Source organism: Amblyomma americanum, chromosome 10, assembly GCF_052857255.1.
Source record: "Amblyomma americanum isolate KBUSLIRL-KWMA chromosome 10, ASM5285725v1, whole genome shotgun sequence".
Taxonomy (NCBI): domain Eukaryota; kingdom Metazoa; phylum Arthropoda; class Arachnida; order Ixodida; family Ixodidae; genus Amblyomma; species Amblyomma americanum.
In genome coordinates, this window is record NC_135506.1 from 90,271,720 (window position 1) to 90,294,465 (window position 22,746).

The following is a 22,746-nucleotide window of genomic DNA, read 5'->3' on the forward strand; positions in this document are numbered from 1 at the left end:
TGATGGCAACGGAGTGCACTTGAAAAACTGCTACCCGGCCGCTCGTGCGGAACATTCATCACTGGGTGACAAAGGTGTCGGGTAAGAAAGCGTAAATACAGATGAAGTGGTTCATTCATAAATATACCGATATTTGCCAGGCACGTGCTTCCTCAAGCGTGTCTTCTCTATATATGTGCACCGCAGAAATCCAAGGAACGCCTTGAGTGCCTGCTCTTAAACGCTGTCTAATGACCGCAAGCAAGAAATACTGTGAGGCTGTATCCGATGTAGCCCTACGAATAGAGTCTGGTATAGTCCTAGTAAAGACCACTCCGTTGGACCCCATTTCATGTCTGCTACAAGGCGAAGAACATGGCAAAAACTAGTGTCTTTTCTTTAGCATATTGATACATGCTTCGATCAAAACAGACCACGGACAATCATAACGCCGAAGATTCTGTGATGGGAGACATAATGTATCTCCGCTCTGTGTAGTGTTATCGGGTAGTGGAAAAGAGATGTGCTCGTGAATGCGACCGCAGCACACTTTTCCGGTGCTAACAATAAACCTTGGCGCCATAAGTATCTCGATGTAGATGTCACAGCTCGCTGCAATCTCGCAAGCATTTGTGAGCGTGTCGAGCCCGACGCTCAGATGCAGATGTCATCAGCATATGCACTGATATGAAAGTTAGCCGTTAGTTCACTCTCCAAACCAATCAGCTCAATGTTAAATAATGTTGGCCTGAGCACTCCTCTCTGTGAAAACTGCGTGGTAGGCCTGATGGAAAGTGGTCCCTCCATCAGGCGTAGACATGTAAACTGAGCGGCAGCTGAAATAGCTCACAATTCGCAGGCAGAGCCGGCCGCCAACACCCAAGTCGTAAAGAGTATCAAGAATGGCGCCATGAAGGACGTTATCGTAAGCGCCTTTCATGTCCAAGCAGAACACTGCTATGAATCTGCGGCAACGTTTTTCCTGTTCTACTTTCGCAACAAGGTAAATGACGCTGTCGATTGAAGTTCTTCACCGCCGAAACCCGGTCATTATATCCGGTTAAAGGGAATTGCTCTCTAGATACCACTCAAACCTCGCCAACACCATTCACTCCATACCTTTTCCAACGCAGCTTGCAAGGGCAACTGGTGGATAAGAGGCAAGCTCTAAAGAGGCTTTCCAGGGTTCAGAATACCAACCAGGCGGCTGATCTTCCAGTGTTCTGGGGCATTACCGGAAACGCATGTGTCATTGTAGTAATTAAGCAGCGCAGATCGACCAATCACACCAAGGTGCGAGAGAGTTGAGTAAGAAATGCCATTAGTACCTGTGAAAATGAATGCATACACGAGGCAAGAGCGGCTTCTAATTCAGGGATCATGAAGAGCAGGTAGTAATATTCGTTTTGCGGATGTGACCCGAAAACCTCTGAACTTGATGATTACGCCTGAGTCGTGCCCACGACCATTTTACAACTCTTCCACTACCTCTCCTTCACTGCGGCGTTGCTAAATGGCTAGGGCACGGAAAGGGTGCCTTTCTTGCAGGGGTAAACGCAACCTTCTGACAACATACCAAATCCGTCATACATGTTCGCGGGGATCCAGCAAGGAAATGAATTGCCTACCTCGCTGCTTACCTAAACTTTTGACGTGTCGCTTTAGGCGTCGATGAGCTCGGCGACAAAGGGCGAGATCATATGTTGATTTCGTTCTATATTTTCTTCCGGCGCGTCGACGGACTGCACGTATTCTCTCGAATTCTACGTCGATAGAAGACCCTGGGGCGAGCGCACATACATACCTCGTGGTCTCAACGAGAGTGGATGTAATTAGGCCCTCTATTGGAGATGGTGACCTGAAGTCCACACAGGAAGTTTCCACGGATGACCTAAATGTGGACTAGTCTGTGCACCACACATGATATGAGGTGGTAGGTACGTGCCACTTGACGCATACAAATGTTGGTATCTGGTCACTACCATGCGTTTCCATATCACTGCACCAGGTAATAGACGAAACAAATGCTAAATCCAAACAGCTGCTGTAGGACGTTCCAAGTAGAAACGTAGGGGAACTGTCTTTTATACCGACAAAATTCTGAGTGTGATTACGTCGGCCAGGTTTCCGCCTGTATTACTCATTACGGCACTTCCCCACTGAGGGTGATGAGCATTGAAGTCACCCACAATAATATTAGGAGCGGTGCAGGACTGGATCACTGAAGGTAGGTAGGAAAAATCAATGTCCTCTCTTGGTGGAATGTAGCAGCCGGTTAGAGAGACGACTCGTGCTTTTAGCGTTGAGGGATAACGGATATGGGTTTTTTTACGTCCAAAACACACTCAGGCTATGAGGGACGTCGCAGTGAAGGGCTCCTGAAATTTCGACCACCTGGGGTTCCTTAACATGCACTGACCTCGCACAGTACATGGGTCTCTGGTATTAAGCCTCCATCGAAATTCGACCGCCCCAGCCGGGATCGAACCCGTGTCTTTCGGGTCAGCAGCCAAGCGCCATAACCACTGGGCCATCGTGGAAGCCCCTTTTTAGCGTTAATGTCAGGGCAATGTAGTGTTTCGTGTTGTGTGGCTGTAGAACTCGACGGATGTGCACTCTATCTCGGCGTACGAACGCTAACACTTTGCTTGTTTCGTCTCCGTGTCGAGACCACAGCAGCACATAATCAGAAAGGTGAAATGCGGAAGGCTTCTTGGGCTCACAGATCACAATTACTGGAAAGAGCTCCTGCTGGAGGCGTTGTCGGAAGTCACTGAGACGACCACGCAGGCCTCGGGCATTCCACTGCATCCCTGCACTGCGGCGCGTGTGCATTGTCACTGAAGAATTGTTCGTTTGTCGCGCCATAGTGAACTGCAACGCCAAGAGCGGCTCAAGAGCATCCAAAAAATGAAGAACAATCCGTTCGGTTGGAGTGTTCATGCCAGAAAGCAGCACCCATACTGAATTAAGAAGTTGTTTCAGCATATCGTTCACCTACTGATTTTCGGGCTTGTCGCAACCCAACTCGGACGTGCCACGCTGGCGGATTTTGATGGTAGAGCAGGCCATTTAACATCAGGAAAGGCCGATATTAGAACCGCATCTCACTGAGCCTTCTCGGTGACTTGTGCCAATGCATAAAGCCTGTTTCACATGGTGCGACGGGAACGAAAAATTACGGCCCGGTCGCACTGTCGTTGCGACGGTAATCGCAGCCGCCGTTTCACATGTCAACGATTTCTGTCGGTGCTGTCGGCACCCTAGCGTCAGTGCGGCCTTTCAGTGGACGAAAATTCTTCGGCTGCAATAAATGTCAAACATCGTGGCTGGCGTTGGTTTCGTAATCGTGAGTAATAATATTGAGCTGTGATGTATTATTAAGTTCAATAAAACGTTTTCGAGATTTTCCTGTCATGTCGCTGAACTCCTATTGGCTGACTACTGTGGCCATCGCTGCGACCGCACCGACGCTGCGGCAATGCGACCAACTTGTTGAAAGTCTGTCGCAGTGGCCCTGCGACGAGAACGACGCGCATTTCTGTCGCACAGCGGCAGAAATCGCACTGCGGTGCGGCAACAATCGCATCATGTGAAACGGCCTTAAGGCGTATTATGTTTTTCAGGCTCATTCGGGTATGGCAACTCAGTTGTCACTAGCTGCGACGTTGGTTTATGTAATACAGGCTTTGTTTAGATAAAAAGACAAAACCAAAAATAAAAGTGAAAAAAAACTGAAAAGTGGGAAGAGCCACTAGCAAGAGACATTCAATACCGTCACTTCTGCTTCAAAACCCTAAGTGAATGCAAATAAACATTGCGCGACTCAGTTTCCAACCCTCGGCGCCGCCAACAGCTCAGCTTCGCTCGACACTACACGCGAGCACTAGTCTAACGCCGCAACCGATCACTCCTTGTGTTAAACTACAATACACTCTCGCACAGTGCATTGCACATCGCCATCTCCTTCAGCTAATACGTCTGTAGACTAACATTCTCACGCACTGTGCATTGCACATCGTTGTCTTCATTAACGAATACTACTCTCGAACTAATATTGTCGCCAGATGTGCCGACGAGCAGGCAAAGCAAAACAATTAGACTTGAGAGCTTGAGACATCACCTAGCTACGGTCTAATTTCGCATTAAAGGGCATCGTAATCGTCCTCATAATGTGTTTTCCAATTCATGATTTTCGAACTCAGTTCCGGGTTCGGCTCCGAAACGACAATTCGTTCCGGTTCAAACCTGTTTCAGCCGGTTCAAACGGGTTCATATGAGTTCGGGACCGGAAAATTGTTTCAACAAGGCTGAATGTTCTAGTCAACTCAATGCCGTTTCCTTTTCTGGGCTACATCTTTATGCAATCTAATGCGTGAACAGTATTTTCAGTGTGAGATGTTTTTTGTTTAGCCACTTAAACGCACTCCGAAGAGAGCTGATGCTGGCTTGTTCGTACATGCTGACATTGCGGACGTAACAGCGCTCAAGACGGAACTCAGAGAACGTGGCACGTTTGCGCTGACTAGCAACGAAATTAAAAATGAAACAATTTTCTTTTCGTGCAGTAAGCGATGGCGTCTCGTTGCCTGTGTCAGGTCTTAAGTGCTGTTACGTCCTCTGCGTCGAATTTTCGGTTCGCGGCAAAAACTGCAGCTATTAACGATGGAAGCCGCAGATCGAAATGAACTAAAACGTTTTTGTTATGTTAATGTGACACTGCGTATTTAAAATTTATACACTATTTTATTGTTTATTTTTTAGTTTCATGTCTTCAGGCTTCCTGCCTTTGTGTCAAAACGCCTTTATAAAACAGCGCAGTCAAGATAACACACTTATAAGTCAGCAATTTAAAATTTAGGATGGGAATTACAGGGCGATCAAAATTAATTATGCCGAACAGTCTTTTACAGATCACGCGCGGAGCGAAACCTAAATTTTCCTGAGCTCAATAATTATCCCACGAGAGGCACACAAAGTAAAGTGATAATTGTCACCATCAGCCGCCTAGGTAACCGGAATTGATTATTGCGCTTTTTAGTGGCTGCCTTAATTTGGTATGTGTACTTTAACCCGGTGTGTGTACAAAGAACCCGTAGTATTCACAAAAAATTCAATTTGGTGGAGTTTTCCTACCACACGGTGTTCCGTGATGTTGGGATACAAATTTTCTGCCCCATGCGCCGAATTTCGCATGTTAGGCAGATTCAGTCAGCGCAAAACTTCTCCTGGCATGTAGTTTCGCCTGCCAACGGCGCAGAGCGACCGGTGAAGCTCTTAATTGTTTCCCTTTGAGTTTCAGCTATCGAAGTACAAGAAATGCCCAGCGCAACAGCTGCGTCACGCTAGAGAGGAGTTTACCGTAAACTGTGCCAACTTAGATGCGCAATAACGCGGAGTGCGTGCAAACGTTTGCGGCGAACATGTCGGAACATGAGCCCGCTAGAACCATTCTACCGAACGGAGTGGACTAGAAATGCGTCCGCCTCTATGTTGCCCGTATAAACATTACCGCTATCCACCGCGGCTGAAAATTCATTGTTATATTTAATTTAAGTATATGTCTGAAGATTAAAATTATTTCGCTTTCTGTCCCCCTGCCCGCAAACCTTAGCCACAAAGCGCAAATCACCCACTGCCTAAATATATAAAATGTCTGAAGAACAAATATGATCCTCCTGTGTAACATGCAATATCAAAAAACTACAGAGAATGTTTTCTACTTTTGAATCAGTGCGAAAGCGCGGAGTTGTACTAGATAAAAGGCTGCTTTGAGCGGCCAGTGCCGCGGGACGGAGATGTAAGTTGGATCCATTTTGAAACCGCGCAACAACGACGGGACGTGGAAACTGAGGTGTAAAGACAAACATGCGCTGACTAACAACTAGGTTTATCGAAAAAAACACACAAAATATATACAGAGTTAGGAAAGATTAATCGCCACCATAGTCAACTCATGCCACATGTGACGCCAGATATCCAATCTCCCCTTCGGAAAGGGCGACCGATGGGCAACTAATGCACGTTGCGCCTTTCTCACGTATAAGAAAAGCTTCAAAAACTTCTCGCGTCATCTTATCACAATGGCGAAACACGATATTGGTGTTCTTATAGTCGGGGGTACATTTGCATTTCTTGCAACGGAATGCACCTTTAGTGAGAGGGTCTCCTTCTGTTTTTCTTTTTTCGTACTCTTTTTCGTGTTTGCATTTGCACCTTCTGCAGTGGACCGCCACGTGTGACAGGGGGTCTTTTTTTCTGGTGTTCTCATGTTCCATGAGTCGCTTGTTTATGCATCTTCCTGTTTGGCCAATATATGTGGCGCCACACGAGAAGGGAATTTGGTATACTACCCCTACCTCGCAAGGTACATAAGGGGAAACATGGCGCACCTGACAAGCCCTTTTGTTTCCCTCCTGCCTCTGCCTTACCTGTCTACACATTCTGCCTAATTTCTTCGGGGCAGAAAATACGACGTCAACGCCATATCTGCCTGCCACTTTTTTGAGCCCATGGGACATGCTGTGCGCATATGGAACCACTGCCGGCCTTTTATTTTTATTTTTATTTTCATTTCTTGCACTCGGCCGAGCCCCATACTTCACGTGCCTAAGCAATTTTTCCGCTGCCCTGGAAATGAGGTGAGCCGGATAGCCATTCGCGCATAATCTGTTTGATTGGGCTGCAATGCTCTCCCCAATCATTTCATGGCAGGACTTCTTGAGTGAAGATTGGAGGCACGACAAGATAATGCCTTCTTTTATAAGCTTGGAATGACCTGACCTGAAGTTTAACAAGGGCCTAGCCGATCTTGGCCGATAACACCAGCACACGTGCTTGTCTCGGGAAAACAAAACCAAATCTAGAAACTGCAGTTCCTTGTTCGTGGGTACCTCTGTAGTAAACTTTAGCCCACGCCCGTACTCATTAAACACCTTAAGAACATCGACTAACATTCTAGGCAGGCTGTCTGGCGGGGTAAACACCAAATAGTCGTCGACATAACGAAAAATACGCACCCCTAACTCCTTCGAAGCTTGCTCAATCGCCCTGTCCACAAAACTCAAAAAAATGTTAGCCAATACAGGTGCAACCCTGGAACCAATGCATACACCGGATGCTTGCACAAATGACTTGCCCTCCCACTCAACAACTGTTGCCGACAGGTAGAAGGACAAAATTTCTAAAAAACTATCAACAGACACACCACATTTTTCAATGAATGCGCTTTCGTCATTGTCCTGTGTGATGCACATTTTAACGGCCCTCATGAGCTCTCGGTGTGGCAATGAATAGTAAAGGTCCACTACGTCAACGCTGAAAAACTTGCAGATCCCAGGGTTATCCAGCTTAAGGTGCAAGCATCCGGTGTATGCATTGGTTCCAGGGTTGCACCTGTATTGGCTAAAATTTTTTTGAGTTTTGTGGACAGGGTGATTGAGCAAGCTTCGAAGGAGTTATGGGTGCGTATTTTTCGTTATGTCGACGACTATTTGGTGTTTACCCCGCCAGACAGCCTGCCTAGAATGTTAGTCGATGTTCTTAAGGTGTTTAATGAGTACGGGCGTGGGCTAAAGTTTACTACAGAGGTACCCACGAACAAGGAACTGCAGTTTCTAGATTTGGTTTTGTTTTCCCGAGACAAGCACGTGTGCTGGTGTTATTGGCCAAGATCGGCTAAGCCCTTGTTAAACTTCAGGTCAGGTCATTCCAAGCTTATAAAAGAAAGCATTATCTTGTCGTGCCTCCAATCTTCACTCAAGAAGTCCTGTCATGAAATGATTGGGGAGAGCATTGCAGCCCAATCAAACAGATTATGCGCGAATGGCTATCCGGCTCACCTCATTTCCAGGGCAGCGGAAAAATTGCTTAGGCACGTGAAGTATGGGGCTCGGCCGAGTGCAAGAAATCAAAATAAAAATAAAAATAAAAGGCCGGCAGTGGTTCCATATGCGCACAGCATGTCCCATGGGCTCAAAAAAGTGGCAGGCAGATATGGCGTTGACGTCGTATTTTCTGCCCCGAAGAAATTAGGCAGAATGTGTAGACAGGTAAGGCAGAGGCAGGAGGGAAACAAAAGGGCTTGTCAGGTGCGCCATGTTTCCCCTTATGTACCTTGCGAGGTAGGGGTAGTATACCAAATTCCCTTCTCTTGTGGCGCCACATATATTGGCCAAACAGGAAGATGCATCAACAAGCGACTCATGGAACATGAGAACACCAGAAAAAAAGACCCCCTGTCACACGTGGCGGTCCACTGCAGAAGGTGCAAATGCAAACACGAAAAAGAGTACGAAAAAAGAAAAACAGAAGGAGACCCTCTCACTAAAGGTGCATTCCGTTGCAAGAAATGCAAATGTACCCCCGACTATAAGAACACCAATATCGTGTTTCGCCATTGTGATAAGATGACGCGAGAAGTTTTTGAAGCTTTTCTTATACGTGAGAAAGGCGCAACGTGCATTAGTTGCCCATCGGTCGCCCTTTCCGAAGGGGAGATTGGATATCTGGCGTCACATGTGGCATGAGTTGACTATGGTGGCGATTAATCTTTCCTAACTCTGTATATATTTTGTGTGTTTTTTTCAATAAACCCAGTTGTTAGTCAGCGCATGTTTGTCTTTACACCTCAGTTTCCACGTCCCGTCTTTGTTGCGCTGTTTCAAAATGGATACGTACCAACTTGCCCAAATTTCTGCTTTACTCGATGTAAGTTGGAACTGAACGCTCGGAGGAGACGCAGGTGCGAACTCGTCTCGCAAAGAGGCAGCTGCGCCTGCGAAGTGCCAGGTGCGTTTTTCTTGACAACTGCTGCCATCTGTCGCATGCGCCTGTTACTAACATTACCGCGCATGCGGAATAAGATCTAGCGGCTTTCGGTCAGCCAGTGCAGCTGGGGGCGAAGAGGTGCGCATACGCAGAGAGGCCTTGTTAGAAAAGCCCCGGAGATAATATACACTTTCAGAAAGGGCGCAGTGCATTAAGGGCAAATCATGAGTTCCGGAATCAGCCCATCTGTTTTAGCCAAGTCTTTTGGCTGCTTAAGAGGAGCTTTCTCCACCCGCTTCACTTCTGCAAGCTAATTAGCGTAACGATCCACCTGGCTGCTTTAGTGACTTCAGTACCTTCGACATCTTCTCTTAGCTGCACAGCGATATCAGCTTGTTCTTTACGTGCCGCCACATGTAGCATATTTATTAGGCAGGAAGCGTTTTTAGCTCCCGTTGTCGGAGCGCCTCTGGTGACCTTGGCGCCCGAACGCAGGAGAACACCTAAGCGAACATGCCTGGCAATCCGTGCAGCGCTTCCACCAGAGCAGCGCGTCCGTGAACAGCGTCTTCGTGGTCCCGTGGTGGTCGAAGCTATCCCGCGGCGCTATGGAGTCTTTCCCTGAAGCCCGAGGAGAGCAAGTGCTGCCCAGGTGGCACTTGATAAGCTAGTCGATAGCACAGCGTTAGTTGCCTTCATCGGGTAGTGCACGTGAACCCCAGAACACAGGTGCGTGACGTCATCTACCAACATAACCAACGAGGCGCTCAAAGTTGTTGCTCTTCGACGCGGTGGTCGGCGGAGGCGGTGCGACGGCGTCCAGTCAAGGGAAATGCCCCGGCGCGTTGTCTGTAACACATGCTGGCGCCATACCCTCTTCTTCGTCACATGAAGGAAGGCGGGGAGGTATGGGGGTGTAAATCGACGTACAATCATAATTAAGCGTGCCCTACACCATGGCGGCCTCCAAATTTGACCCGGGCCATCAACAAAACTGTACCTTGGATATTTAAGAACGCTTTCACACTACAATAGATTTAACCAAGTTTAAAGCTTGGCAATTCTTTTTTTCATATCGGCAACTTCTAAATGGTTTACGCGAAAGATTTGTGCTACGGAGCAATACTCACTCCACTCGCTGACCTACAGCTGCTCTACATTCGTTACAAATTAAAACTGATTACGGCGGTTCTTTATTTACATGTCTTCCCATTAAGAACTAGAACGCACAAGGGTAATGCATTACGAGCAAAATTAAGCACATTGAGTTTTGTACGGTTCTAAAAAAGCTTATTTTGATGAACGTATAATTGCTACTCGTGCTTCGTTATGTTTATAATCTTGTTGCCTTTGTGTTTCCTCGATTCGTTTGTTAACATTATGATGAATACCAACCCGTCTCGAAACTCCTCCACGAGTTTTCGAGTTCCGCCTGCAAACTCAGTGCAATGTACGCACGTACTTACCGGCAAATAAAGACTTGAATTTGAAAAAAAAAGGTACTTAGAGAGAGCGATACTAGACGTACGATTCTGGATCTGAATCCGAATCGCTTACTGAAACCCACATTCCAGCTCGCTTAGCCAGAAAGCGTTCCTCTACTTCGCTCATTGGAATACGACATTGGGAAATAAATTGCTTGCGGTCAACCTGCAAGCATCATGGAATTCTGTACCGACTGATTCCATCTGGGTGTGGTTTTCAGAACTACGAGCGCAACGCGGAAGCACTTGTGCTGATGGCCATTTTGAAATCCAATGGGATAGACATAAGATGCAAGCGGGGAATCAAGCTCAGTTAGCTTTAAGAAGACATCTGAAATAGTAATTTCCCCTCTTGCTGTGTAACGTTTCCAATAAAAAAAAAACAAGCTAGAAAATTAACAACATACCTAATCAATCTCATGTGATTAGGTAATGAGTCGCAATTAAATATTATGCTCACGACGCTAACAATGCTTCCTATGACTATGTCAGGCTCAGTTCTGCTTTTATCATACTCACTTGTACTTTCATCCACTCTAGGGAAATATACCGTACACCAACCTTAATTTCACTACGGCGACGTCCAGGATCTACGCCCGTGGCACATACACGGGAAAAAAAGGGGACGGAAAGTAAGTGACTCTTGGGAGTTTGTGTCGATGCAATTGCGAAATCGTGTGGCTTGAGGGCAAATCTGTAAGACTAAATTTAGTCCTCCTTTTGGAAGAGTATGAAACCAAGATCTTGCGCCCGCGCAACTGTTCTAAGCACGACGAGATATAGACACAGCTTTTGAAGTGATTGCTGCTGTTTGTGGCGACAGATATCAAGTTCTTATTGCGCCTTGTCTAGTCCGTGTTCTCACAGCAGAGAGGGGAGGTGGTGTGAAGTTTAGCAGAGCTTTCGTCGAAAGAAAACGTAGTTGTATTCGATGCTTACTAATAGGGGAGGGCAACATCGTGAAAGAAAAACAAATCAACAAGATGCAATAGGCCATCAGGTGTACGGGCTTGTATCGTGAACGCAGTTAAGAAGGGACTGTAGCTGTCTACCCACTTCAACAGCTACAAATACAACGGTGCGTCAAGTTTAAGACCAAGGAGCCCTCCAGACCTGAAGAGCTCCCATTTGCCAATGTTATTCAAGGCGTTGCTGAAAAGGGCCTCGCAAGGGCAGCTACGCAGGCAGACGCTGCTCCTCGCGCCGACGCTTCAACAGTCGCTCGCTACACGCCACGTAGTCTCCCGCGCAGCTCTATATCCTGCCGCACCTCCGCCCTTCGCTCCCAATGCGCCTGAGCTTGAAACAGCATTCAGGAACACCTTGCTAGGCAAACGGTCATGACACCCCGTCTCACCTCCAAGCAGGAGCAAAAAGACGCTGTCATTGCTGCCCTGGAGACAGGTGTCCGTCCGCTTAGGGAGCAGCCACCAGCAGGTGCTCCTGTCCGCAGTGCCTACACAGCCGCGCTCGCTGCCCAGCAAGCATTAAGCCACCATAGCTAACTGCACAGAACGCCGGGCGTGCTTAGTTCAGTGTGACTTCCGTCACTTGTGCCACCGACCAGTTGAATTGGCAGAACAACTGCCGCGATCCGGCTTGGATGTGCGCCGTTTTCAAGAGAGTTGCATGCATGCGCAAGAGCTCACCCCGCCTGGATACTTGTGATACAGTGGTGCTACTGAGCGCTCTCTAACAAAATGCATCGGCGCCCCTGCATCGACAGATCGCATCGTGCGGGTCGCCTGCGCGTCGCTGTTTACGTGCGGCACGGCCTCACACACACTCATCATTCCCGTCAATGACAGTGTGCACTGCGGCGAATGTGCGCATCGGCAATACTGGCACAGATGTGGCGAGCATTTACGTGCGCTGCAATCATCATGCCTTAATTTTAAAAAATTACAGGCGATTTGCGCAGTTAGTCAAAGGCGTAATAGGTGCACTAGCACTGCTTACGCCGGCCATAATTTTTTGCGGCCCGGCTTCTTTAATTGCGACGCCATTCAAAATCGTGGCGCAGCCATGTCATCAGCTCTCCTCACAGCATCTGCAGTGCTTCTTATCAAGATGCGGCGAGCAGCCTGGAGACGAGGTCGAGGGAGCACACGTCTGCTGTCCGTGAAGGCCGAGGAGCAACTGACTCTAGGGAGAGAGTTCGAATTGGAGGGCGTGCGAGCGGCACGCGCCTGCTCAGTCCGGAATAACACGCGCTTGTACAGCACTGCCCGGCTTGTACAGCCCGGCCGCGACCGTCGCAGCTTTGATACGCTCACTCTCAATGGCTGCAGCTGTGAGGTTGCTCCGCCTTCTCATGTCCTAAGACGTGCGACGCTGCGTTGCTACCGTCTCCTTCGCGCTTCAAGCTCACGAAGAGGAAGAGAGAGAAAGAGCGAGAGAGAAAGAGAAAGAAAGCAGGCTTCGGGCAGCCATTGGCGAAATTTGTGATTGGGACCAGAAGTTCTACGCATTAAAGGGCAAACGCGCCAGAAGCCCTGCCCTATATCGGCCCGTCTTTGTCACCTCGGGCCCCGCAGGGGGGCGTCTGCAGCTTGCAGGCGTTGGTGAGTGGCGACAATACGGATTTTCGAGCATGCGCAAGGACATCCCCACAGGGGGGGTGATGGTGAACAGTGCATGACCCGAGCACGCGCGCTTCTCCATGCGTGGCATCGCCGTGTCCGGGGTAAAGCGGACCTGGTGGTTGAGTCGATGCCGAGCGTTTGGACCTTTATGGCCCCTCGGCGGAGGCAACAAACCACTTTGGCTCTTCCTGTAGACGGCACCTCCGGCTTGACCCGACCGAAGGAAATCGGCAGTCGCCTTTTCCTGTCCTCCCCTTCATCTTTCACTTTCCTATCTTCTTTCTTACAACTCTCCTGTCCTCTATTTACTTCTTAATTTTTTCATTTTCTCCTGGCGGCAAGGGTTAACCTTGTGTGCCAACCACCCTATGTCGCGCCATATTTGGTTATAGTTCGGGTGTACAGCTGGCGTGGGCAGGACTTACTTGCAAGTTCCGTCCCCTAGTTGGGCTCCGTGGGGGGTGGCTGGCACCATGGCTGAAAAATTCAATTTTTCATGGCACCCCCTCTATTCCAAACCTGATCGCTCTCTCAAAAGAGAGCGGAACGATGAAGAGTTTTTCCACAAAAGAAAAGTATCAGTCCCAAAGTTCCACGTTGCCCATAGCAAAACAGAAGGAAAATCAGCAAGGCTTATATCCCCATTTTCGGTAGCAAAGTGCCTGACATATACCTTGGGCCTTGGGTACAAGGTCTCAAAATTGGCCAACGGTGACTTTATGCTTGAATTAAGTGACACCGTCCAGCACTCAAAACTTGCAAACATTATATCAATAGGGGAGATTTCTGTCTCCATCACGTCACACGGGTCTCTAAACACCGTCCGAGGCATCACATCTGAAAAAGATTTTGTCCACCTCTCTGAAAAAGAAATGCTTGAAGGCCTTACCGACCAAGATGTCATAAATGTTCAGCGGATAAAGATCCGGAACGATAACAAAGAAATAGACCAAAAACACCTGATCCTTACCTTCAACACCAGCACACTGCCTGAAAGCACTGAAGTCGGCTACCTGAAACTAATGTAAGGCCATATATACCCAACCCACGCAGATGTTTCAATTTCCAGAGGTTCCGTCACGGCTCACAGAGTGGTCGCGGCCGCAAAACTTGCAGGAAATGCCCTTCGAACGACCGCCAATTCGATTAATGTGTTGCAACCCCACGCTGCGCTAACCGTGAATGATGCCATGCTGCATACTCCAAGGCTTGTCCGTCCTGGAAGAAAGAAAAAGAAATAATCACTCTGAAAGTCCGCCGCAGTGGCTAAGTGGTAATGGGGCTCGGCTACTGACCCAAAAGACGCGGGTTCGATCTCGACCGCGGCGGTCGATTTTCGATGGATGCCAAATTCTAGACGCTCGTGTACTGTGCGATATCAGTCCATGTTAAAGAACCCCAGGTGGTCTAAATTTCCGGAGACCTTCATGACGGCGTCCCTCATAGCCTCAGTCGCTTTGCGACGTTAAGCCCAAATAAACTAAACAAAACTAATTACTCTGAAAGCTACAGAAAACATTTCTTTCAAGGAAGCAAGAAGGCGATGTACTGAAACAAACAGATTCACCTTCACGGTAAAAGCCAACTTCGCCGATGTGGTGCGTCGGCGCGGCGCACCAACACCAGGCTCCAGTACCTGTCCAGGCCGCACGCAGTGGGCCTATGGCAAGGGTATCCGCGCCGCTGGTGGAGTAGCTAGCACTACTCCGCCAACCTCAAAGCAGGCTGCGCAGACCCCCGGGTCAGCGGGCCTCAAGGCCCCTTCCCACAGGTCAAAGTCTAACTCAAAAGTCAGGGTGCGTTCTGCACGGTCGTCCAGCGCCTCTGCAGAGGCGATCAACAAATTTGAGGGTCAGAGTCACGGGGCCAAATCAAAGTTAATCTAGTTTTATCTGCACACACGCACAAAACATTAAGATGGCTTTCATAATACGCTGGAACTACAGAGGTCTCGTACATAACTATAATAACATAAAAGACATTTTAAAAACAATTTCCCCTATTTCTTCATGTGTACAGGAAACCAATTTAGGCCCTCAGCGCACAAAAGGGCTAAAGAAATATATTGTCTTCCGCCGTGACCCAGAGGGGGCGAGCAGACTCTCGGGAGGCGTACGCATCATTGTGCAACGTGGAGTAGCAGCTGGCGAGATCAAACTGAAAACTAGGTTCGAAGCCGTGGCAGACACTGTGGTTGCTTACAAAACCATTACACTTTGTGGCATATATCTTCAACCACATCTTGCAGTAACACAACTTGAATTGGAGAACCATTTAAAACAGTTACCGTCAGAAAACTGATAGCAGCCCAGTCGAAAAAGACAGCAAAATATTTCTGGTCTGTCGTCTTGTAAATTTGACACGTTGCCCGACGTTCTGTAGTCTGACGTTCTGTATTCTCTCGTTCTGTAGCCTGTAGTCTGTTGTTCCGTAGTTCGTTGTTTTGTGGTCTGACAGTCTGCATTGCGATGTTCAGCACTCTGATGTTCCGTACTGTGATATTCTGTTGTTTACTCCCCTACGATCTATTCGCAAGCTATTGTCACTGTTCTCTCCTAATATCAAAATATTGAGTAGCGTGGAATGTTACTAGATGCAATTATGACGAAATATTCCTAAGGTGGGTTGGCCATCACAGTTCTTTCCAGGCATACAAACCTGCCAGGTCAGCACAGACAATTGGGTGAGCATGCAAAACACATGCAGAACAACACCTCTGGGTAGGACCTAAATACCCTCTGGGTTATTTAAGTCCAAGTCTCGAAATTGCGGAGGAGGTGCTTGAACAGGAACACCAGCACGGAGAAAAAAACATGCAGATGTGAATGAAACATTAATCGAAACGTTTTTGTGCCAGTGAACACATCTTCATAAAAATTTGCTTCCTAAATTATCAAAAATTGAAGCCAGATGCCTAGAAAGACGCACTAGTTGAAAATTAGCACTAAATAAACTTCTCGTAATTGTGGGGTCTAGTTACCGATGCGACACACTGGCTAAGAGGGACGACATAATGGGGAGCTCCACAGTCATCTAGGCAACGTGATGTTCTGTACTAGTCAAATGTTTAGGAGAATCGCCTGAAGTGGAGTAGATTTGTAAAGAGGGAGTAATTACTCAGATTTCCTTTGTAGCCTAACGGCTGCGCTTGGGTGGATGCCAGTGAGTAATCACTCCCTTATGATGTTCTGTAATGTGCTCTTACAGCGCACAGCACTTGGACAGTTTTCAATTTCGCCTACATCGAAATCAGGTCCACCACAGTCGGGATGGAGTCCTCGATTTTGGCATTAGCAGCTGAACGCCGAGGAACTCAGGCATCGAGGCGGGTATTTAATGGAATTGTTTTCACAGACATCGAATTACAAAAAAAAAACGGAAACATAAATCGTCGTTAATTAGCCTCTTGGAGAGACAAATCATTCATGTACACCGATTTGTTATGTGTCAGTCGCGTAAAAGCAGCATTTAGGTAAATCGTAATAAAGTTATCGATGCTTCGGCTTCAGGCACTCCTCATGCGTCCGGGGTACTAATGCTGCACAGCATGCATGACCACGTCCAGATTGGCTTGGCGATATTTTATACCTACATATTTTAAAGATGTGATTTTGCAGCAAACTTTTCGATGCATTTATTTGCGATACACACATGGACCCATCCACCTAAAGACGTAAATATGAAAGCAAGTGGCCCATGTCTGTCTGCCTCTGCTCAAAAAAGATTTCAAATAATGTGTCAGTATTTCTTTTTTTTACACTTCAGCCTCTTCCACGGGCAGCGGAGATGCGTGTATCATATACTGTATAGTTATGCATTTAAAAAATTTATACAGAAGAAAAAACCGTGGCGCACATAAATAATACAATACAGTCAACACAGAAACTGATGCAAAACTTACTTTAGCTGTGAAGGTCCAGCACTCCTACGCCGTGTACCTCAGCACCAGCTTGTGGCGCTTCAACATGTCTGCTTCACTGCGGCTCCGCGTCTGCGGAAGATTCCAGATAAGTCCACACAAATATAATAATTCATATTTTACCACAAGATGCTTTATTCGATATTTCATGCCTCATTGCAAAACTGCGAAAATTATTTTTATGGTACCAGCCTTAATATTGTCGCCAAAGAAACCATCGCCTGATAGGATTTATTGAACCAGTAATGCGGCATTGTAAGCACTAACCACATTATTGCATGCGGTAGTATCCTTGAACAGAACTGCGCAAAAATGTTGATTTTTATTGTGATTTTTTTTTATGGCGCAAGGGCATCTGAGGCCAAAGAGCGCCAAGGCACACGGTATTTTTCTTCTTCTCAAGGTGGGGTCAAAGACCCATCTCCCAAGCATTTCACCCCAAATAAACCGAGCCCCAAACCAGGCGAAAGCTTGCACCGATTGTATCACTGGTGGGTAGCCGGCGGCATTGGGGAGCGCACCCCACACCTCCCGCATGCGCAGAAGTTCCAATGTCATTGCTATTGTTTCACGAGTTGTCTCAAGAACTCCTCTAAAATCAAAGGCCATTTTACATTAGATAACTTTTACCTGCTCAGCTTTGCATTAGGTAAGTGGCACATGCACTGCTCAGATATGAGTGGTGTTACGACACTATCCCAGAAACCTTCTATCCAAGCAATGAGTACTACAATAGTAATGCACTTTGCTGCAACTTGTAATGATTCAAGATATACCCAGGTGCACTGCCATCTGGGTCGATTATGTCTAGGCTGCGTGGAGTTTCATAATGAAACTTTCCCAAAGAACGGCCAGGAGCACTGACTGAAGACAAAACTGCAGACCAGCAACAATATCTTTTAGCGTAAAGTACGGAGTGTTTCAGCGAACATTTCCAGAATTCTTAAAAAAAGGGAAGTAATTAATATTCAATTTTGAACGCTATCAGGTAAAAACGGTTGACCACGGTGTCATAATAACAGGACGACGCTCTAGTAATAACCCTCTCGGAAATAAAAAAAATAAATGAAGGAAAATGTTGACTAGCACTGAATTGCGCGCTTAAAATGGATTGCAAATAAATTCATCTAGATGCTAAAAAACAAATAACCAAGAAAGAAATTTAGAAATAACCAATCCTTAGGTACAGAGAAAAACTATCCACTGCACGCTTGTAAAAAAAAATAGCAGGAAGAAGTTGAAGTGCAGAGATTGTCGCCGAAATTCCGTTTAACAGAGGATGAATATCACGATGGAGAATAGCTGATGTGAGAAACGGAAAAAAAAACTAAAGGCGATGCAGGGAACAAAACGCAAAGGAGACCTGGTCGATTATAAAGCAATGAATATTGTGAAAATATAAAGAAAGCATGAACCAAAATATTGAGCTAAAAATATGCCTCTATGTTTACATGTTTGCACAATGAGGAATAAAAAAGGCAAGGACAGTAAAAGCCGGCTCCATCCGAAGACAGGAACAGATAACACGATAATACAGAAAGAACAGGAAAAAACAGGAGAGAAAAAAGATGACGAAACCAAGAAAAAACAATCAGAAAGCACAGATAGGAGGACAAGAGAAATAAATTTCGGAAGGACAACAGAAATAAGGCTGTATTTAGTTTTTAAGCGCATAGTAAGGGAGGGAAGTTCTCAATAAAACTAATAAATCAGATATGGGGTGAAAACACAGTTATACAGCTTTGTCTTAAAAATAATAGCAAAAAGAACATAGAACAAAAAACTAGGCACGGGCGGAAGTAAGAGGTAGAAGCACAGCACAGGAAAAAAAGGAAAAAAATGGTGGCTAAAAAAACTGTCAGGCAGAAAAAGGAGAAAGAAAATAAGAATGGTATCGGTTACCGACCTCCCTTGTGGGACATTTGTCACTTCTTTCTGGTGCATTATGGATTGCATCCCGCAGGTGGGCAACTGCGGATAGACTAAGTATCATGCACACACAAACATTAGCGATGAGTCACGCCCTTCTGGTCAAAGTCCTCCACCAAATCCCACTAGCGGATTAACGCGCTTTATGGCACATTATCCCATTTACATGCAAGAGATACAACGCAACGTTGATGCGATACGCTACAGGGGCATTCATATAAACGCGGCTTCTATCGCCGTGCTCAAGCGCAAATATCGTCTGCCTGCTGCGCTGGATTACTGGTTTAGTGTTCGGCTGCTGATGCTATGGCCGCGGAAGCGAATCCCGGCAAGGACGGCCGCATTTGGATGGAGGTGAAATTTCAGACGCCTATCAGCTGTGCGATGTCAGCGCATAAGGAACCGCAGGTAGACTAAATAAGTCCGAAGCCCGCCACTTGGACATTCCCAGCGCACCGCTAACTTGTAGCTTCGGAACGTTAAACCCACATATCGAAAGCACTTCTTGTGAGACTCATTACGCGCGTTAGAATTTAGTTTATTTTGCTCGGTAGATCATCACTCGAACGCTGCAGACAAGTGTGCTCTTAACTCTGTATACAGACACCAGCGTGCTTGACTACAGTGATGGAGCAATCTTCGACGGGACAAGCAAAGGGAAATACCATACTGCATATGCTTTGTTTGGAACTTAGCGCTTCGGTCTTCTTCGTTCATCAGCTACGTGGCGGCGCTGGAGTGCAACCATTGGGACTGAAAACGACTGCACCTTTTAAAACATCCCACCTTTAGACGCGGACAACAAAACTTGAACACTCGAGCGCCCTGCCACCTCTCGTAGCAGGAATCCAAACTGTACCTTTCAAGGGTGTCGCGCGGCTAATACTATCTATTTAAATATTACGTACTTAACCTCGAATAGCGCCTAAAAAGTAGAAAACAGGTATACGCACTCTACGCAACTCCTTCTGCCCATCAGGCTCGTTTTCGCGTTGGTTGTCTCCCTCCTGTGCTCCTTCCTCCACACAGCCACTTCATTGTTTTTCTGCGGTTACATGCAAGCGTTACAAATCGTCTGTCCCTTCTCATTCCGCATGAATGCGCTTAGCAGCAACGGGAACTTAGCGGGTAAATGGATGAGGCGGGCATTGTAGATAGCCGTTGCGCGTGTGGTCACCGCCCCAGAACAGTTCATTATTCTGTCCAAGTCTTCGATGTCCCATGGGGAGTTCAGCAGGGCGTCTTCGAGGACGATGTATACAGCTTGGGCTCACTTGCGCACTGAATAAGCGGAAACATGTCCCTGGCACAGCACTAACACACCACTATACTGGCGTGCAAAACAAATGATGCACTACCGCGGCCCCCGAGTCCAGCAGCTCATCCGCCCGACTGTCCCGGCATACATCTTGACAAACGGCTTTTGCTCGCATAGACAGAGGACGAGGAAGAAATAAGGGGGCAAAACGAGGCTTGGTGTAAGTACAGAAGAGGCCATAGTGGTTACCAGCGCGATCTACATACGCGCCCAGCGCTGGTGAGCTGAGACATACTGAAGAGCGGCGACCATAATGCAACGGTACCCGATTCGCGCATCGCGATGTATGCGATATTACGCTGATAAAAGTACGCTGCAGAGACGCTTTGTTCCTTCTTTTTAGCAGTAGCCTCCGAGACCAACTGATATTTTAGGAGGCCATTTTTATTTCTTAGGCGAGCTCGTATCTACCCTCGCCCCTCTCCTGCCCCTCCCCATTCACGTCCACCGGGGTCCCTCTAAAAGAAAATATAAAATGAAAAAAACCTTTCCTGGCCCACTCAGCAACTTTCCCTTTCCTTGCTCTCCCTGAGGCAGCGGCTTTCTGGCCCCCTTTCCCATTCCCACCTCGCTTGTCGCCCTTTACCTTCCCTTTCAAGGGGCCGCCAGCGTGAAAATACTTTTAACATCATCGTTCTTGTTTGGGAAGTCCTTCATTCCGACACACTGGTAGCCTGTTCCAAGCTCTGTCTCAGCATAGCCTCTGCTGAAGGAATGAATCCTTTGTGCACGTGCCACCGTGGCTGCTGCTTTTGAACCATCCAGCATTTGACCCGGGTTATGTCGGCTGGTTTCTTGTGCCATTAGCTCCCATGCAAGTCCCAGCCCCCCGCCACCCCCATTGAGGCGTTATGAGAATTTTTTTCTTTAAGTTTTTTCTCTCTTTCTTTGTCATTTCCGCAAGCTTGTGTGCTTACATTTCGCCATTTGCGGAATAAGCATTTAGGTTTTAGTCAGCACCCTGGGAGTGTTGTCTCAGTACTGTCGTGCTCAAGTGCGCTGCTCTTCATCACTTAAGTGTACCCCCAACTACGCTCCCTCGTTTTCTCTAGAGTGTCCCGAAAGTGGTCTTTCCGCTTGCGCTTGTTTTTATTCTTTTGTCGGGCAAAGGTCCCCCCCCCCCCCCCCCCGCCCCAACATTCTACGCGTGCTGCGCACGGAGCACATGGCCGGTTTTCCCTTTGAGGCGCCGTTTTAAGTAGATATCAAACGCAGAGCCGGATGCCGGGATGAGCGTTGACATTGCCTCCACATCGCTTGTGTCGGTCAGTGCCTGGGATATGGACCCTTTGAACAGTACCGCCGCATGGCCTCCGTGTACAGAAGCTTCGTGCGGGATTTGAAGAATGTTTCGCTTGGATTGCACTGCAGAGGTTGCAAATACCTTTCAGCAGTGGGCACCCATGAGTATTTAGGATGACCCAATAATTTTAATGAGTTTACGATGCCACCTCCAGGACTCAGTGTTTAGTTTTCAAGCTGTTAAGTATTGTGCGAAATGTCTGGATGGGTTTGTGATTACCGGAAACTGCATGTGGATCTGGGGCCTCGTGCTTTGTAGGAGGTCAGCTACTATTACTCATGAGTGGGGAGAGTCCTCATTTGGCGCCACCCAAATGTTTTGCACGGTTTCTAATATGCTATATATTATTGGTGGAAATGCTCACAAGCGCACAATCTCACGGCTATTCCCAAATATTGAAGCCTGTAAGGAGTTTCGAACAAACAATTACAACCTTTGTTCGTAGAGTTTCCAGACTGAGTCTATTAAAAAATGGTTAAACATTGAAATCATTTGTGCAGCACCCATTCGAAATAGTCTCCCTTGCAGTCTATACACAGCTCCCAACGCCTCTTGAGGTCTTGGAAACAGTTGGAAAACGCTTCTTTTGGCAATGCTGTAAACTCCATTATCGTGGCGTCTTTAATGGCCTCCACGCTCCCCATCAATCGACCTTTTAGGGCTCTCTTCACACAAGGAAGCAGGAAAAAATCGCATGGGGAGAGGTCAGGCGAGTATGCCGAATGATGAAGTACAGTAATGCTGTGCTTGGCGAGAAATTTTGTCACGCTCAGAGCAGTCTGCGGCCTTTCGTTATCGTGGAGAAGGCTCCATTGTCCAAATGCCCGTAACTCAGGGCGACGGCGTCGCAGTGCATCACGCATGTGTTGGAGCACATGGATATAAAACTCCTGATTCACCGTCTGCCCTTGTGGGACGAACTCGTTGTGTATCACACGTCTGGCATCGAAACAAACTATCAGTATATTCTTTGATTCGGTCTTCTGTCACCGCACCTTTCTCGCCGCCGGAGAGCTTGCGGACCGCCATTCGGCGCTCTGCTTCTTTGTTTGAGGATCGTATTGAAAACACCGTGTTTTTTCTTCAGCAATGATGCCGTCGACGAATGCAGCATGCTTCTCTGCCTCGGAGAGCAAATCAGCGCTCACTGATGCCCGCGTGTCCTTCTGGTCCTGTGTGAGGGAGGGTGGCACAAGTCTGGCATTCAGCTTTCGTTTCCCCAAGTCCTGACGCGAAATTTGGTGGCATGTTGTCTTACTAATGTCGAGAGCATCTGATAGCACGCGGACTGCGATGGTGCGGTCTCGAAGTACGATTTCTTGATCCGAACCACGCTGTTTTCATTCCGTGAGGTTGAAGAGGGCCCCTGCCTTGGATCGTCTTCCACCGACGTTCTCCCCCAAACTAACCTCTTAGGCCACTCGAAAACTCACACCCGCGATAATGTTTCGTTGCCGTAA

The 22,746-nt window shown here is 47.4% G+C and overlaps 1 protein-coding gene across 3 annotated transcripts in view; it reads left to right on the forward strand.

Moving 5' to 3' along the window:
* The window catches only part of LOC144107023 (uncharacterized), a 204,923-nt gene that overhangs the window by 123,761 nt on the left and 58,416 nt on the right, over positions 1-22,746 (forward strand). For all 3 annotated transcript variants that reach the window (XM_077640005.1, XM_077640007.1, XM_077640006.1), the window contains exon 7: positions 10,773-10,864. In XM_077640005.1, the coding sequence (XP_077496131.1) occupies positions 10,773-10,864 (92 nt within the window). The remainder of the gene's footprint in view (positions 1-10,772; positions 10,865-22,746) is intronic.